At 41.7% G+C, this 19,200-nt stretch overlaps 1 protein-coding gene across 2 annotated transcripts in view; it reads right to left on the reverse strand.

The window, feature by feature from the left end:
• The window catches only part of EFL1 (elongation factor like GTPase 1), a 155,041-nt gene that overhangs the window by 28,674 nt on the left and 107,167 nt on the right, over positions 1-19,200 (reverse strand). For both annotated transcript variants that reach the window (XM_044980895.1, XM_044980896.1), the window contains exons 16-17: positions 15,770-15,901; positions 10,436-10,583 (exon numbers count right to left, since the gene is read on the reverse strand). In XM_044980895.1, the coding sequence (XP_044836830.1) occupies positions 10,436-10,583; positions 15,770-15,901 (280 nt within the window). The remainder of the gene's footprint in view (positions 1-10,435; positions 10,584-15,769; positions 15,902-19,200) is intronic.

Raw genomic sequence — 19,200 nt, forward strand, 5'->3', positions numbered from 1 at the left:
AGCAGCAGGAATGCCAATAACCCATTACTACAGCTCATAAAATAAGAGTCCAGAATGTTAAAAAAGGGAAAGGTTATTAAAGAGGGTTCTAAGAATCAAAATACAATAAAAATACCACCAAGCTGTTGGTGAACCCCTTTATTAGACTAAGTGAAAAAAGGCAAGTTTTTTATCATTGCCTTCATCAGGCCATAGAAAAACAGAGCAGAAAGGGTAGGGATATAGTGGGTCAGGGTGTTGATTAATTATTCATTTATTAATTAATCATAATTAAAATCTATTTAAAGTATCGATTGACCTTTCCAAACAGATATCAAAGAAAGGAAAAATCATCTGAACCCATCAGCTCAGCTTCCATCTGCCATTATGCTGTTTCTGTTCTTCTCTGCTACTCGGCATCTCAGAAATCTTTATACAAACAATTATTTTAGGGTAACAGTTTGAAGATATGCTCTGAAAAGGACTTTTTATAAATTGATGAGAGGTGCCGTACACAGCTCAAAAAAAGCTATTTTGTAAACAAAAACCAAACTGAACAGAGCAAGGGCAAAGCAGGACACAACTAGTTTGAGAAATTTCAGCAACATCACAGTATGCCATAAAACATTTATAAGCCCAATTATTGAAGTGTCAATATATTGTTCATCACCAAAATAATGATGAATGGATATTTCTTTTCAGATTTAGCTTCCATTAAATCATTTTCTTGAAGTGAGTATTCTGCAGGAAGACCTTCACCTCTTTTCAGTCTTGGGTGCTTGTGGCAGCTTTTGAAGGCACAAACAAAAAAATGCTTATAAATGTCAGAAGCACCGTGGGACTCAAACTGCCACTTGTAAATTTCTCAGACAAGAAATTATACTTAAATTAACAAAATTTCATGAAACTACTAAGAAATATTATATACATAATATTCAACAAGATAATGAAAAAATAACGCATTAGATGATATGCAAGATTTAAAGACCCAATGATTTGCCCTGGCGTAAATGCACTTTGGTGGGACTAGTACTAATGCTTTCAGGACCAGTAGAAACTTTTCTAATCCTTGATTCTAGTTCAATGATCAGAAAGAAAACATGCTTCAGCATCAAAGTCCCAGAAAGACCAACCCTCTGCATCCAGTCAGTAACGCCGGTACCCAATAGTCACAATGCAAGTAAATTAAGGTAGCACTCTGCAGTAAATAAAGTATACCCAAAAAGAAGGGTCACAGTTAAATGATCAATTTTGACCACTTTGAGTAACAGTTGACTCCTCCATTTTACTGTGTGTGGATTATATAAATTTGCGGGCTCTGATACAGCTTACTCCAAATAAACATAGCCAAGCCTTGAGGACAGAGAGATTTATCCTTAATGCATATTGGCTCTGTTGCCCTGTGACCGGCAATGGTGGTGTGTTTACATTTTTTTTACTAGGTCTTGTACTGAAGCTTCACACAGGGTGTAATTCCTTGCATTGGAAGTTGTTTTGAAACAGATTCTTTCAGAAACAACTGGCATCTGCCAAAATTCAGAAATCCACAGGGTGAGGATCTCTCGGGAAAAAAAGAAAGTCTGACCAGGATTGTGTTTGAGTTTGCTCTGCATCCAAGCATGAATAGAAAGTTCCAGAATGGTTGCTTCAGTGGAACCTGAAATGAAGCATAGAATCACTGAGGCAACCAGCACTAAATTCAATATTTTTACCTTTGGTCTAAGGACTTCCATAATAATGCTTTCTTACTACAAGGTGATAATGCCTTAATTTAAGTCAGATGAAAAGATTCTAAGCTTACAAAACACTGGATGTGGTAGTATGAGGCAAATGCTATCACAGGAAAGAGCACACTTTTTATATTCCCCTAATAAGGCTCCAGAGCACAGAGCTGAACATCACTCTCAAATACCCAGGAGGTTTATATAGGTTCATTGAAAGGGTAGCAAGAGGACTAGCCAAGATTTCCTGATTTGGGTTTAATGAAAAACAAGTTGCAAGTGAAAAAACACATGCAATTTTAAATGGTACTTCCATGGACTCCTTAATCTTCTATGTTACTGTAGTTGTCAAAGAAGTTTCCAAAAGAGTTTTCACACAAAGGAAACAATCAATAGCAAACAACTATGTCAATGAAAAGTTAAGGTTGCTCTGCCTTTGCAGAATGTTGAGTTGAGCAAAAACTCAAATTCTTGAAAACTTGGAAATGCAGTTAAGGTTCCTCATGCAATCTTACCTCTGTCCCCTTTCAGCAATACCCCAACATGCCCCTTTAATATATATCATACCTTTACTCTGCCAACTCAACAGCTATACAAGCTCTTCACTTTCTTTTACTGTTCACTCTTACCCACAGGGCTCCACTGAAAACTATTAAAAATGGTGGTGTGGGGGCTAGGGTGCTCTGGCAATGCCGGGGGTACAGGAAAGTTGAGGTACACTGGAAGAACTGGGGGTGTAGGGAAGGTTGGGATGCACTGCAGAGCTGTGGCGTGAAGCATAGTGGGGGGTGGTGCACTGTAGAGCTGTGGAGTTCCAGGCAGGATGGGGAGCAGAGTAGTGCATGCAGGGTGGTTGGGGTGCCCTGGCAGAGCTTTGGAGTGTATGGGTTGGAGCTCACTGGCAGAGTTAGGGGTGCAGGTTGGTTAGGATGCATGGATGCTGGGATACACTGGCAGACCTGGAGGGTACAGAGAGTTTGGGGGGCAAGATGGTTGAGGTACAACTGGCAGAGTTGTGCAATGCAAAGTGGCTGGGGTGCCCTGGCAGAGATGTGCAATGAAGGATGCTTGGGGTGTACTAGCGGTGCAGAGGGTTGGGGTGCACTGGCAGAGCTGGGGTGCAGGGTGGTTGGGGTGCTAGCAGAGCATGGGGTGCCATGCCTCCCCTCACCTGAGTCCCTAACCCCCCTCATCTCCCCTAACATCCCATTTGTTTTCCTCCTCTCATTGTAACCCCAAATCCCTCTCCCTCTAGTATCCCTTCCTCTACCATCTAATGCCCCTCCTCTCCCAGAAAGCATTCACATGTCTAATTATTTCTCCCCAAAGTCTTTGATTACATTCCCCTGAAATGAAATTGCCACCCATGACTCTCAAATTGTAGCAACTTCCAGCCACTCAGTCCAAAACTCCTTCTCTCCTAGGTCAGGGCTTGTGATTAACTTCTCCTTAGATATGTTAATTGAAGGATGATTTCACAGCCATCTAGAGGTCTAGTCATCTAGTCATTAGTACCTATGAGGTTAACTGTACAAAGTAGCAAAGTGAAACTGATTTTGGGGGGGAGCCCTACAACTCATTAACAACTCAGTCAGATAACCCCAAATTTGGATCACTAATGCTACCACAAACAGGTACACCAAATTTCAAAGCAATCAGAGTAACCATTTGGATTTTAGAGCACTTACAATAGTTAAGCTTTAAATCATATAAAATGACAGGAATCGCAACTCTCTGGCAACCACTCTCAGGGCAGGTCTACACTAAGGGCGGGGTCGAACTAGGGTACGCAAGTTCAGCTACGTGAATAGCGTAGCTGAATTCGAAGTACCCTAGTTCGAACTACTTACCCGTCCACACGCCACGGGATCGAAGTCCGCGGCTCCAAGGTCGACTCCGCCACCGCCTTTTGCAGTGGTGGAGTACCGGAGTCAACCGCGGCGCTTCCGGAGTTCGAACTATCGCGTCTAGATCAGACGCGATAGTTCGAACTCCGAGAAGTCGAACTCACCGCGTCGACCCGGACGGTAAGTGTAGACTAGCCCTCAGTTTGGGTCCCTGTTGCGTGGTAGGAAGAATCAAGGAGAACAGAGAGACACATCTGTTTGCATCTGAGACAAATGCTTTATACATGATAACACATGTATACAAGAGACACAGATGGGTCAATACTACCTCCAGATGTAGTGAAACATACAACATTAAGGCTATGGCTACACTACAGCTTAAGTCGACATAAATTATGTAGCTCAGGGTGTGAATTAGCCACCCCCCTGAGCAACATACTTACGCCGACTTAAAAACCTGTGTGGATAGCACTATGCTGACAAGAGAGCTTCTCCCACTGACATAACTATTGCCGCTTGCGAGGGGCTGGCATAATTAAACTGATGGGAGAGCTCTCTCCCATTGGCTTAGAGCGGCTACACTAGAGAGCTTAGAGCAGTGCAGCTGTGCCACTGTAAGCTCTCTAGTGTGGCCACAGCCTAAGTCTTTAAGTGCTTTCTAGCACTTGCACCTCTTTGGGGCAGAAATGGAGGCCTCTCTCCTAATCTGTGGGCTTGGCTACACTTGAGAGTTGCAGCGCTGGGAGTTACAGCGCTGGTCGTACAGCTGTGTAGGGAAAAGCGCTGGTGTGTGGCCACACTCACAGCTACCAGCGCTGCAGTGTGGCCACATTTGCAGCGCTGTTGGGAGTGATGCATTATGGGCAGCTATCCCAGCGTTCAACTGACAGCAACGTGCTTTTCAAAAGAGGGGGGTGGGGTGGAGTGTGACAGGGAGTGGGGGAGAGAGAGAGAGTGGATTTTTGGAGCCGACACTGTATCAGCTCCCTGCCTTGTAAAATCAGAAAATTTTCCCGACCCCTTACTCTTAACTGCAAACAGCCTGCAGACCAGATAAGCAGCTGCTCCAATGGACTCCCTTTCTCCCCCCTGCCCCCGCTGTTTCTATCCTCAAGCAAACACTCATCCCCCTGCCTGCCTCATTCACAGCAAGGTAGTGGGTTATCTCATTTGATTGTTCACAGTCAGTTACAGATTGATCACAGCAAACAGGAGCTGTGTTTGTTTTTTAGATAAGCAGCTCCCGGAGCCCCGAGTTCACAACAAAACAAAGAGAGGCAGCATAACAAAACAAAGAGAGTAATTTAGTTAAAAGCATTCTGGGATATCGCCTAATACCCTGGAGGCCAATAACAGCGCTGGTGTGTGGCCACACCTGATGAGCAGCGCTGCATCACCAGCGCTGCACTCGTTATACCCCAAGCAGACCAGGTGTACAGCCAGCGCTGCAGCCAGGGAGTTGCAGCGCTGGATGTGCCTTGCAGGTGTGGACAGTTACTAAGTTGCAGCGCTGGAAAGCCTCCACCAGCGCTGCAACTCTCAAGTGTAGCCAAGGCCACAGATTTAGAGATAAAATCCAGTCTTTCTAATTCCTGGCACTGCGTTTTCATCACTAGGCCATTCTAGAAACTTTCATCAACAACTAGGTTAAAATAAAAGAGGAGAGACAATACAAAGCACAGGACTAAAAGCCAGAAAATCGAGATTTTATTTCCATCTTTTTCATAGACTTCCTGCGTCACCTTGGGTAATACCCAATCTATGCCTCAGCTTCCCATCTGTAAAATGGGGATACTTACATCTTAAGGATGATGTGAGGCTTAACTTTTTACTGTTTGTAAAGTGCTTTAAGATACTTGAAAAGTGCTACAGAAATGAAACCACCATAAAATAGAGAGAAAAAAATGTTAAACATTAACTGCAATAGTGAGTTTCCTGGAAAGATCTGATATATTAGTCTATAAAGTCAGCTAAATAGGAAAGAAAATAAAAGCAATTACTAAAACTTTGAAACATGGATTCTTAAAATTAGCCTCCTGAATACATATTTAAGCACTTGAACAAAAGTGACTTGATTTTTCAAAGATGTTGAGCTCTCAGTGGCTTCCATGAAAGTTCAACATCTTTGAAAATTAGTGCCCTTTTTTATCTGCGTCTCTAAATATATAATTAGAAAACTAAATTTTGTTTTTCAGATTTGAAAAGTTCGACTAACAATGTTACATCATAGCCTCCATTATGGAGATTCTGTTCTGTGAGACTCAGTCACTCAGAAATTCCTTTTAATCTCCAGACTTAAGTATTTTTCTGCACATTCCCACAGATATAGGCCAATTTCCTTTTAGATCCATTCTTACTTCCCTCAATATATAAGATAAGGTTTCAAAAGTGACTACGTGACTTAGGAGCCTAAATCCTATTTTCAAAATCTGCACAGGTACTTAGGAGGCTAAGTCTCATTGAAAGGCAATGGGACTTACCCTAATTTCTCCTGGTTGTACAACAGCAATTTTCTTAAAAGAAATTGTTCCCAGAGTTCAACTAACATTGATAAAAAAAGACATACAGAATATCTTAGAAAAGGAAAGTATTACAAAACTGTAGCAGAAAACAGTCAAGATAATTTTTGCCCCTTTCTGCATATTGGGGTGATACGGGAGAGGAAAATACTATAACAGTTATATTTTGAAAATATTGTACATTTAAAATCACTGATCCTCACATCAACCTTCTGAGGTTGGCAAACATCTCCGTTTTACAAATTAAAATATTGTTTGTCAGATAGGAAATCGGCTTTGGAAATATTACCCTGATCCTACCAACACAGGTGAATAAGAAAGTAAAATATTTGTGTGTAAGTAACTACAAGACTGAGCCCTTATATCTGTAAGGCTCTGAAATAGTAGAAAGAATAAAAAGAGTGGAAAGAGTTGAAAAAGCTATAAAAATGTTTTCATGCTGAAGCTTTCATCCTAAAGTTCATTTTTCATCTACCGTACATATTATTTTGGATTATGTAATAAGAAAGAGAAATTAACACAAAATCCAAAATAAATAGGGATTATTTTTTCTTAGTGTTATCTTCTACATATTGTTTTTTAATTAGAACCTTAGTCATGAATAACAGTGAGAATGAAATTTACTGCTATGGTTAAGCTTACATGACTGTTTCTATTCTGACTTTTTTTCAGTCAGTCATTCATAAAACTTTTATCTTGCATAGAATCATAGAAGATTAGAATTGGAAGAGACCTTAGCAGGTCATGTAGTCCAACCCTCTGCTCAAAGCAGGACCAATCCCAACTAAATCATCCCAGCCAGGGCTTTGTCAAGCCAGGCCTTAAAAACCTCTAAGGATGGCGATTCCACCACCTCTCTAGGTAACCCATTCCAGTGCTTCACCCCCCTCCTAGTGAAAAAGTTTTTCCAACCTAGACCTCCCCCACTGCTACTTGAGACCATTACTCCTTGTTCCGTCATCTGCCACCACTGAGAACAGCCAAGCTCCATCCTCTTTGGAACCCCACCCCCCTTCAGGTAGTTGAAGGCTGCTATCAAATCCCCCCTCACTGTTCTCTTCTGCAGACTAAATAAGCCCAGTTCCCTCAGCCTCTCCTCATAAATCATATGCTCCAACCCCCTAATCATTTTCATTGCCCTCTGCTGGACTCTCTCCAATTTGTCCACACCCTTTCTGTAGTGGGGGCCCCCAAAACTGGATGCAATACTCCAGATGTGGCCTCACTAGTGCCAAATAGAGGGGAATAATCACTTCCCTCAATCTGCTGGCAATGCTCCTACTAATGTGCCCAATATGCCGTTAGCCTTCTTGGCAACAAGGGCACACTGTTGACTCATATCCAGCTTCTCGACCACTGTAATCTCCAAGCTCCTTTTCTGCAAAACTGCCACTTAACCAGTCGGTCCCCAGTCTGTAGCAGTGCATGGGATTCTTCCGTCTTAAGTGAAGGACTCTGCACTTGTCCTTGTGGAACCTCATCAGAATTCTTTTGGCCCAATCCTCCAACTTGTCTAGGTCACTCTGGACACTATCCCTACCCTTCAGCATATCTACCTCTCCCGCCAGGTTAGTGTCATCTGCGAACTTGCTGAGGGTGCAATCCAGCCCATCATCCAGATCAGAAACTTTCTGAAACTTTCTAGAAGGAAACTAGAAACTTTCCAGTTAAAGTTTCCCAGGCTTGTTTTTTGCTCAAAAGGCAATTTTTATCTTTTAATATTCAGCAAAAACAGTTTAGCCTATTTTCAGTAGGAGAGTAAAGTTTAACAAAAGTACAAGTAAAAACTTTCGCCATTATGAAAACAATTCTTGTGACTTAACTACCTCTAGCTATTTTACTTGTTCAGAATGTTGAATGTTCGTTAATAGCCCTCACTGAAGGCCCCTTTGGGTGATCTGGTGAAAAGTGCATACTGAATCATACTTACATATAACCTACAACTCAAGCTGTATAATAGAGAGTAATAGTAAAAATGTGTATATATCACCTAATTTTATAACTTTGGGCCATTCCAACTGCCATAAGAATCAAATGGGAATTGGCTTTGATAGGAGTCGGAATGGGCCCAGGGCTCTAAATTAGCATCATAGTAATAGCCTCATTTCCTGAACTGCGCCTAAGGCAGGTTGTGCTGCTGGTTTAAAAGAAAACGAAGCGTAAGTATGTGGGTGCTGACAACATTACTAATAAAAAACACATTGTAGGCCTTGTCTACACTGGTGGTGGCATGTCCAATACGTGTAGCTACATGCCACAGTGAAAAACAGGCTGTGTCCACACCGTTGTGTGCAGCCACAAGCATGGGTGGCAAGTTTGTAGAAATTTTGGTGGTGCCGAGAACCCGTCCTCCAACTCCCCCCCCCAAACTCCGCCCCTACCTGCCTAAGGCTCTGGGAATGGGCTTGGTGGGGGGGGGGGAGGTCTGGGGTGCAGGTCCTGGGCTGGGGATTAGGGTACAGGAAGGGTGCAGGCTTTGGGATGGAGTTTGGGTGCAGGCTCTGGGCTGGGGGTGGGGGCATAGGAAGGGGTGAGAGGTGCAGGCTCTGGGAGGGAGTTTGGGGGTGGAAAGGGGTGTGTGGGAAGGGGTGCACGCTCTGGGAGGGAGTTTGGGGATAGGAGGGAGTGCAGGAATGAGGGCTGTGGGGCTGAGGATGAGGGATTCATGATGCAGGAGGGGGCTCAGGGCTGGGGCAGAGGATTAGGGTGCGGGGGGATGAGGGCTCTGGCTGGTGCTGAGGGGTTCATGATACAGGAGGGGGCTCAGGGCAGAGGGTTGGGGTGTGGGGTGAGGACTGAGGATGAGGGGTTCATGATGCAGGAGGGGGCTCAGGGCAGAGGGTTGGGGTGTGGGGTGAGGGCTGATGAGGGGTTCATGATGCAGGAGGGGGCTCAGGGCAGAGGGTTGGGGTGTGGGGTGAGGGCTGTGGGGCTGAGGGGTTCATGCTGCGGGGGAGGCACAGGGCTGGGGCAGAGGATTAGGGTGTGAGGGGATGAGGGTTCTGGCTGGGGATGAGGGGTTTGGGGCGTTGGGGAGGCTCAGGGCTAGGGTGGAAGGGCAGGGTAAGGGCAGCCTGCCTTGCCATTAGTGGAGGGTAGGCACTAGGACCCTGGGGCAGCAGACAGCAGCTCTGCCGAGAGCCGTTCTACTCTGGCAGCACAAGCAGGCAGGGGAGAGGCGCCGCGCTGCTTTCTGTCAGGCAGGGATGCGGCGGGGGCTGGGGGACACGCGGGGGTGTGTGTGGAAGGCGGGGGCTGGGACCTGCTCCAGGCAGGGATGCGGTGGGGCGGGGAGGCCCGCGGGGGCCGGGGCCCGATCCAGGCAGGGCCGGGGGAGAGACCCAGCTCCAAATATTGCTGGAGCAGGGCACCCGGCCCTGAATATTCCTGGTGCCCGAGCACCGCAAATGGATATAACCTGCCGCCTATGGCCACAAGTGGCAGTGAAAGCCTCTGGCTGCGGAGAGCTGCTGGAGCCTTTTCCTGCTGCCTCTCCCCGCTGCCTGAGTCTTTCACTGCAACAGGCAAAGGCTCTGTCAACTCCTTGCTATTGGAACCTTTCCCTGCCGTGGGGAAGGACTCAGACAACGGGACACCACACTGCTAAAACTAGCAGCATAGGTGTGGAAGCAGGGGTTGGGTGTGCAGAGAGCCATGTAGGGTAAATATCCTAAGGTTCTGGCATGCCTTTAGTCTACTTGCCTAAGCACTGCCTCATCATCTACACTGTTATTTATACCCGTGCTAAGGGAGCTGTGCAGTGTACGTACACTACATATCATCGTAAGTCTAGACATAGCCTTAGAGAAAAAGTCTGAGTAAGTTAAGGTCTATCGGGAATGAAAATAGCGTTAGAGTAAAAAAAAAAAAGGAAATAAAACAAGATTCTAAACACACGTCTCTAAGACTGGAGAAAGTTCAGTGATATATAGTATATGGGAAATAGCATAGGTTAATGCAATTAAAAACTGGGAGCAGAGTTAAGGGTGCATGTGCAGCCCTAGGCTTTGTCATTTCTTGACTCTAGAGAGCTGAACTCTGAAACCTAACCATTTTCCTAACCATTTTTTTGGGTACAGAATGTTTACCACAATTCAAAATGAAACTCTGAAACTATTGCAATTTATGACTTCTATAGAGAAATAACCTGCCAAAAAGGTGTTTAAGCCATGCATGAGTAGGAAGTCGGTGGCATTTTCAGCTGCAGATAATTTTATAGCTATTAAAATTTATATTTATGATCCAACAGTAGTGCAAAAAGTCTTGGCTAAGGAGGCTTCAACCTCACCAGAAAATAAATCAGTTAACTGAGTGAGAAATACCACACAAAGCTCTTGAACCTGAAATATTTATTTTTTCCCCTCCTAACCTTTCTTTCAAGTCATCCAAGCAGCGCTGGAGATGGACTTCTCCTGCTGTAACTAATACATGCTCTCCTGTCTCCTGGATTAAAACTTGGACACATGGATCAGCTTGGTTTAAAAGTTTCATTCCTCTGACCAACTGAGGCATCTCACCTAGGAAGATAGAAATAAACCACTCTTAATAAACTACTATTGAAGAAACAAATATTTGTATCAAGACAGTTTGGGGTAAAGAGAAAAATGTAGAGGATACTTTTTAAGACAGCACCAACAGAATACAGAATAAGTCTGATTAGGGGAGGATTAAAAATTTTTTTATCAGTAAATGTTGGTAAAAGTTGATTTCATCGCATGCATTCAAACCAATGAAAAAATATTATGATGATGATCAAAATTTAGACAGACAGACAAAGTAAGAAAAATGCTGCTTGAAAACTTAAGAGTTTGATTTAAGGATATTTACTTTGTGTATGTTGACAGTTTGTGCTTTGACTGTTAAAGCTTTAACTTTTTGAATCTGAATATTTACTGTCATTAAATGATTATAGTCTGTCCTACCTATAATTTCCTGCAACTGAAAATTTAAATAAAAATAAAAAATACTTAAAAATAATCATCAATATTATCTGTTGAAATTAAATAAAAAAATATAAATTGATTTCTACCCTAGCCAAGTTTAGAAACACTGAATACCCTGAACTCAGTCCTGAGGTTCTTCCTTACCACTGATTATGAACTAAGTAAAAACTGATCAAGAACCTCAGGATTTGGCCCTTATTTGTACTGATTGTCAAAAGATAATATATACAACGCTAAATAGATACGTTTTTATTTGTCAAAAAGTAACACCACCATCTTATTTACTAAAAGCTAATTTAAACTATTCTTATTCCTATTGCACATACACAAAAAATGATTGGCAAAAAACTGGACTTGCAAACCTATATGATGCTACAAAAAGTACTCAACAGATTTAAATAATACTGTATCATCATTACGAATATCCAAACAGAAATCTTCCAAAAGCACTGCTGAAAGGGAGTAAGATTGAATGAAGCACAGAACGGATTTAAATACACAAAATGGAAAATACTGTGAGCTATCAAGCTGTGATAATCCGAAAAAGGGAAAACTCGCCCAACTAAGAGATTTTCATTATTTTGTATGAAATACATAACACAATTTTTAAGAGGAAGCTGCTTTAAGAACAGAACTGTCTTAAAATTAATAGAAAATGAGGGAATAACCCTCCAGATGAGTGAGACATGGCATGTGTATGCTGCAGTTGTGTGGAGAATTTTTTTAAATAAGTACTTCATATGTAAGTAGATTTTCACAATGTAATTACCACAATTGGAAAGCTTTAATTGTTTTTCGCTTTTCTTATTTGACATACCAGGCAGAGAATACACACCGATTTTCTATGATCAAATGTTCATATTCCAAGGAAGAGTTTGACACCCTGTTTCTTGTTTGCTCCCAGAGGTTATTAAAATAAATATGACTTTACTCATTTATGCTAAGTTCATAAATGTACAAGACAATGTGGGAAGCTGGATAAACTGCAAAAATGGGGAAAAAAATGAGGGGGAGTTTCTTCAGGCCATATGCCCTAGGACTGCAGGTTTTTGTTCAGCGTCTTCAGCAGTTGACTCCTCAGGAATAGATAAGTAGGTAGGCTTGTTTTGAGAGCTGATGGAAATTCTACATGAAGATTTTGACATGGTGTGCAGGACTTGCACCCAGTGCAAACATTTACAGGGACTGTTATCAATAATTATATTTATTATTAACAATAATTTTATCCAAATTAAAAAACAGCTGCCATTTCTGAGCAGATTAAAAGGAAACTTCTTTCTAAAAACATCTGAGTGGTAACTGCTAGAGGTAAACAACATTACTGAAATTGATTTGAACGTCTTCCTACCAAAAATACTTTGCAGGATGAAGAGTTTTACACAAGATAAAGTCTTCATGTGTTAGTATAAATGGATTAACGATGGACTAAACTCAGTGGATCTAGAAAATTTTAATCCTGAACACTTCCAAAATTGCATGAACACCTGCAGGATGCATGAGATGTTCTTATCTATTACTCCAGGAATGGGGAACCCTTTTTGTATCGGGGCCATAGACCAACTGAAAACAGAAATGGTGGGCCATGCACGTTAAACTCACCTGCTGGGGAGGGCGCCGAGATTCAGCCTCCTGTCCACAGCATGGCGAGCTGGCACTCGCGCAGCCCCGCAGCGGGGTGGGGGAGGGAAGTGGGGCACCAAGATTCGGAAGCCCCCCTGCCCCCCTGTGGTGGGGAGAGACAACGCTCACTGCTCTAGCCCCATGGGTGGGAAGCCCCGAGCCTCATCACCCTGGGGCAGGATCCGCAAATGCCAGCTCACCCAGCTGTGGGGGGAAGCCCCAAGCCTTCACTCCCCACTCGCCCCTCAGGTGAGTTGAAGTGTGGGGATGAAAATGAGCAAGGGGCCGGATCTGGCCCGCAGGCCCTAGGTTCCCCACCCCTGCATTACTCAAAACACTGGAACAGTCAATGGTACACTGACCAGTAATTTGTAACCCACTAACCCCACTTTTTGTCCTAGGACTATAGGGATGTTAATAGGCCACTTCACCTTGAATGGTCCCTTAGAATATGTGCTAACTACTTATGCTGAACTATTTGTTCAATCTTGTATTTAGCTGTGATTCTCTCAGTATCTTTCTCAGACCTGAAGAAGAGCTCTGTGTAGTTCAAAAGCTTGTCTCTTTCAGCAACAGAAGTTGGTCCAATAAAAGATATTACCTCACCCTCCTTGTCTCTCTAACTGCCCAGGAGCTTCATCAGGAGCAGGGGTACACGATCACAAGTTACCTGCAACTGCCAATCTATTGAGGACCGGAGATGACTGGCTCACTCAGTCCACAAAGAGAGGGTGAGGCCAGGCCATTCAGGAGATATGCTGATTCAGCAGTCAGGTCAACCTCTCCTGACAGGATTGCAATGGTCGGACTTTAAAGCTATTGCCCTCTCCCCCCAAGCCAATTGTGGCAGGGAGGAAGCTCATATGGTGCTGCAGGAGTGAATCTGGCCCACTAGCTCCACTCAGCTTTATCCGTGCATTTTTGTTTGATATGCAGTTAGTAACTATTTCTTTATTCAATTTAAAAGCAATATACCCTCTGTCTAATGATAATGCAGGCGTTTCAAAGATCAGGCTTAAGTTTTACCCCTCCCCCCAAAATGTAAGTTCTACATATACAAAAACATAGTTATCCTCTTTGGTATATTCGATGATGTAGTCCTCCCAGAGGATCTGATAGCATACTTCTCTTTTTAGATTGCTGGTATGTTGTCTGAGTTCTAGTATCAGCACAGAGTCATCGCTAAATAATTCTGTTACTAATCAGATTTCACATTTGAGCTGAAAATACACCAGCAATGTCTAATTTGAAAGTTAACAACAGTTTTAAAGTATATTAAAAAAGCATGAACGAAAGGGCGGCCAGCGCATCCCTCGGCCCGTGCCGCTTCCTGCAGCCCCCATTGGCCTGGAATGGTGAACCATGGCCAGTGGGAGCTGCGATCAGCCGAACCTGCAGATGCTGCAGGTAAACAAACCGGCCCTGCCCACCAGCGGCTTTCCTGATGGGCCACGTGCCAAAGGTTGCCGATCCCTGGTGTAATGGGAGATATGTCAGGCAGTGACAATGACAGGTAAAGCATAAGACTTTAAGGTTATTTAGCTTAGCATTTACATTTTCTTGTTTTCCCTACTGCAATAGTCATTATTTTAAGATAGACACAGATGAAGGATTCTGTTTGTTTAGACTTATTTTTTTGTGTGGAATGTTTTAAAAATATGAGAGGCAAGTGGGTGAGGTAATATCTTTTATTGGACCAACTTCTGTTGGTGAGAGAGACAAGCTTTCAAGCCACACAAAGCTCTTCTTCAGGTCTGAGAAAGGTACCAAGTATGGTATGCCTAAAGAGAGGAACTATCAAACTTAACATTGTCAGCCTATGATCTGGGGACCAAAGGGGAAGAACATTAATCTCAGAATGTTATACAGAAGGGAACTGTATTTACTAGTGCAACTCCTGAGTGTCTGAGGCTGTATGTCTGAATCACAATGATGAGTACAAATGAGGGTACTGAGGGGAGACAGAGAAAAAACAAGTCTTTCAAGCAGATAGTTCTTCTTTGTTACCATGTAATAACATAATTAATCCCTTTGTGATCCAATGGCTGTCTTTCTTAATCTTTGTCACAGCACTTTTCTTCAAAACTTTTCTTCACAGCAGTAAGAAATGTGTCCAACTCCACATTAATAAAATGAATAAAACACAAGTTCACAAAAATACTTCACAAGTTAAAAAGTTCTCCAATTACCATTAATTTTGGTGAGTGCATGATGCTATAAAAGTGAAGTACATTTGTCTGGTTCTGTGCATTATATTTTCAATATGTAAACATAGGATGAAACCCATGAACCATATGGATTTTAGCTGGAGTTTAATTCTTTAGGTTTTTCTCCCCCCACCCCCATTTGTCCCTACATTTATTTTGGGGTGTATTTGTTTGAAGTCCTTTAAACTCAGCTTTAGCTTGGTAATTACATTTTTTTTCCAGTAGCTGTGACATTTATTCTGTTATTGAAGGGGTTGATTTAGATTTCCAGTAAAAAGTGTAACTTTAACAAATAAAAAAGTCATACATACATCATACAGTAGCCTTCTGAAAAGATTTTTTTCTCTTCTGATTCCATAGAAACTAGAGGAATTGGTTTATATTCCTTTTTAGTATAGCATAAGTATGACTAAAAGTGATATTTTAAAAAGATGAGTCCTATGTCCCATAGTTCCAATGCAATTTTAAAAAATTGTTTAAAATAATGTGTCCTGATTATGGGGCAATCCTGTAAATACTTATGCAGATGAGACGTTAATGGGACGAAAACCCTTGTACAAGGATATTTTCTCTTGGAATGTAAATAAACTGCTATTTGGTAAAGACAAAATTTACTGTTCAGAAATATCTGTGAGCTGGAGAGAAGGTCATCCCTCCAAGGAAAGCTTCTGGCTGTATGTATGCACATGTAATATATGCATATGATTGTTTTTATCATTTATTATAGCCGTTTCCAGAAACGTGTACCGGTATCAATGCCTCCTGTAGGACTGGGGCCATGAATAACACCATATTTTATACTGAAAAACATGATATTCCCCTTCCTGCTTAAGGAAAAAGTTAATATTCAAAGACCACCCTGTCAAAACTTCACTTATAAAGCTATTCTTAAAAATGAGTTTCACTTGTAAGAGAGAAAAACTAAACTCTTACTTGGATGTTTTGGTTCAACAGCAACTCGCACAATAGGGGTAGCTTCAAAGTTGAGAGGTGTAAATGGTGGGCAAGCTGGGGACGTTGATAAAGTTGCTGACTTCAGTACAAACTCTTGCAAACCTCCTATTCCTAATAAGCACAGAAAACAGAAGTTTACAGGTATAAAAGAGGAAAAGTTACCATAATAAAGTACAGTATATTTTATCAAAATCGAATAAAAATTACCTTACCCTCTCAAAGCAATACTAGAAAAAAAATTATTCTGATTTCAACAAGGATGTGGCAACAAGAGACTTTAAAAAGTTCTCACTGTTCTTACAAGACATTTGCTAAGCTACCTTTACACAATTTGGATATGAGAAGATTCAGTTTGGGGTAGGGAGATCATATTTTCTGGCCTCAATAAACACTGACTTCCCTTTTTATTTTTTGAATGAGCAATGTATATTAGATACAGATTAAGAAAGGCAGGCTTTTAAACACAGTGATACATGCTAGAAAAAGGATGAAGACTTTTCCTCTAATATTCCAATTTTTTCCCTTTATGTGAAGTTATTCTGTGGTGGTTTGACTTTGCAACATGAAATACTTGATGTAACTTGACACTGAGTCAGTGAGTCACAAGGTCTTAACCTAAAACATTGAGTCCTGTTGGAGAGGATGAAGGGAATTAGCCCAACATTTAGTGATTAAAAACAGAAAAACCACAGAGGAGACAAATGAATAACAGTTGTACTTATGTAAAATAGCTGTTGTAAATACACATTTAGTTTTGGCTGCCAGATACAGTATGGCTGGTTCATGCCTGCTGCCTTCAAATTATAAATATGAGGAGCAAAACCCCTAGCACATATGGACATTATTTATAACTCACTAGTTATAGCTGTAGCAATGACAACCTGACATAGTAAAAAAAATGGCAAAGGTTATATAGATAAATGCAACCATTTTTACTGGTTTTATGACAAATGCTCATTGAAATTTTGAAATTGGAAACATATCTGAAGATGAGAGGGAACATTAATAATACACATACCCTTAATAATTAAGGATTTCAGAAGCAAACCTCTTAAACTTGAAGTTCTCAATTTTAAGCAAGTGTAGGATATTCAATTTGAATGTGTAGGATGAGTGTGCGCTCCCAACAGACCAGCAACCAAGTATGAGCAGAGCAATGCTTTTCTTGAGCCTTCACTGTCACAACACACTTATACTTTTTTCTTTTTTTTTTATTAGTCTGGTAGACTTGAGGCCAGGCCCAGAGTTGGTCTGTTCTCACATCACCACCTTGGCCTGAGCTATTGCATCTCTAGAAAAGCCAACCCATCGTGGAGTCAGCATCTGCAGCATTAGGCTGCTTCTACAGCTCAGAAGGCTTCATTTTTTGGCCAACTGGGTACATTGTAACTGGAAATGTTACTACTTGGGGAAAACCTGCCTCAGAATAACTGGAAGTAATAGAAAATCCAGAAGTTTAAAAATAGCACAGCAGATGCTATGAAGGAAAAACTTCTTCATAAACGGATCCTGCACCTGACCTATGACCTGCATACACCACTTCTTTTTGCTCATGAAATGAAAAAAACACACTGGACCTTCATCATTGCCAAGAACTGAGCCAACGGATGGTCAGTTTATTCTGTTCTTCAGCTGGTAAATAAATAATGATGTACAGGGAAGTGAGCTGCTTCTTTTCATAGCACTATATGAACCAGAGGAATCAAGTTACTAAATCTGTTATTTCAGATTAAACTTACCTCTTTGCTGATGTATATTAGAGTATAAAAAAGAATCAAGTAAAAAAACTAACAAGGCACAGAGCGAATGTGTATTATATTGGCATCTGGCAATGCAGTCAAAACCTGTCAGTGTTTCCATCAAAATCCCAGTATGAGAGGTTTATAGCTTTGCATGCTAAATTACAGCATGAAGCAATTAGAATAGCCAACTCCCAACCCAGATGTGAGTTTTAATTTATTTAGTGTGGCCAATTTCGATGTAAATCTGTGCAAAACCTATAAAGATACAGGGGCTTCAGATGTTTTGCATGCCTAATAGATTTCAGCAGGACTTTGCAGATTTACAGGTGAAATTTATGTGTACCAATAAGGTGATTATGAAAGTATCATTTTCAATGCATAATATTTTAGTACACAAAATTTTAATGATGGGAATATATAAATAATTCCAATTTACCAGATAAAATGGGAATAAAGGGATTATAGTAGTTACATAGCCATAATGAAAATACCTTAAACATTTAATCATTATGTTTAAACCACTGCAAAGTCTATAAAGATAACTTATTATTTCAGATATTCTAAACAATACTCAATATATTAACAACAATTTGCATTATGGATACGTAGCAGCTACTCCTTAGTTAAGTCGGTAATTGGCTTTGCATTGTAAGACTGTTTTTGTTCCCTCCAGCACCTAACTACAAAGATAGATTTTAAGTGATATTAGTGACAGGCAAAAAGTCAGAGTGGTTACCAAAAGAAAAGAAAATATAAGCACCCAGTCTAAACTCTCAACCCTATTAGACTGGGCAACATCTAGATTAAGCAGTTTTTCTCACCCCACTGGATTATATTAATGTAACACATCCTCATTTTATTTCCTAGCTGAAAGCAAGGGCTCAAAGTCCAGTTCTGATGGCAAAGAGCCCTATTCAGCAAACTGTTATTATTGTCCATATCTTTTCTCCTGTGCATAGTCCCACTGATGTTAAAATAACTACAGTGGGGAGCAAGGATATACATGGTACCGTTTGTAGGATCTGGCCCCTGTGTTGAAGAGTGGTACCCAGGGATCGGACAGGAAGTGTCCAAATAGGAGGTTATGTGAGGACACTACAACAGAACAGTCACTTCCCTCACTCTGTCTTCTACTCTGAGGTCTTGTTTACAGTAGAGATTTCAACCATTGGAGGTCACCTACTGGTGCAGCTGCACTAATGCAAGCATCTGCTGAAGGTAGGGAAAACGACTATAAGCTGCCTTTGCTTTGGTACAGCTGACCCCTACTTGAAACCTGGGTAAGCTACGTCAATATAAATTGTGGCTTATACTGGCCTTTTTACTAGAGATTTGCACTAGTGCAGCTAAGCTGGTGGCTGGCCACTAGTTGCTGAAATTGGGGACCATTCCCAAATTGATGAAGTCTAAGGAGCAGGTCTGGGAAGGCAAACAAAAGAGTAGACCACAGTGCAAAAGCATTACAGTTCAGTGGTTTGAGCATTGGCTTGCTAAACCCAGGGTTGTGAGTTCAGTCCTTGAGGGGGCCATTTAGGGATCTGGGGCAAAAATCTGTCTGGGGATTGGTCCTGCTTTGAGCAGGGGGTTGGACTAGATGACCTCCTGAGGTCCCTTCCAATTCTGATATTCTATGATATTTACTAACAAATTTACTCCTCGTTGGTTTTG

This window comes from Mauremys mutica, chromosome 11, assembly GCF_020497125.1.
Source record: "Mauremys mutica isolate MM-2020 ecotype Southern chromosome 11, ASM2049712v1, whole genome shotgun sequence".
Lineage (NCBI taxonomy): Eukaryota > Metazoa > Chordata > Testudines > Geoemydidae > Mauremys > Mauremys mutica.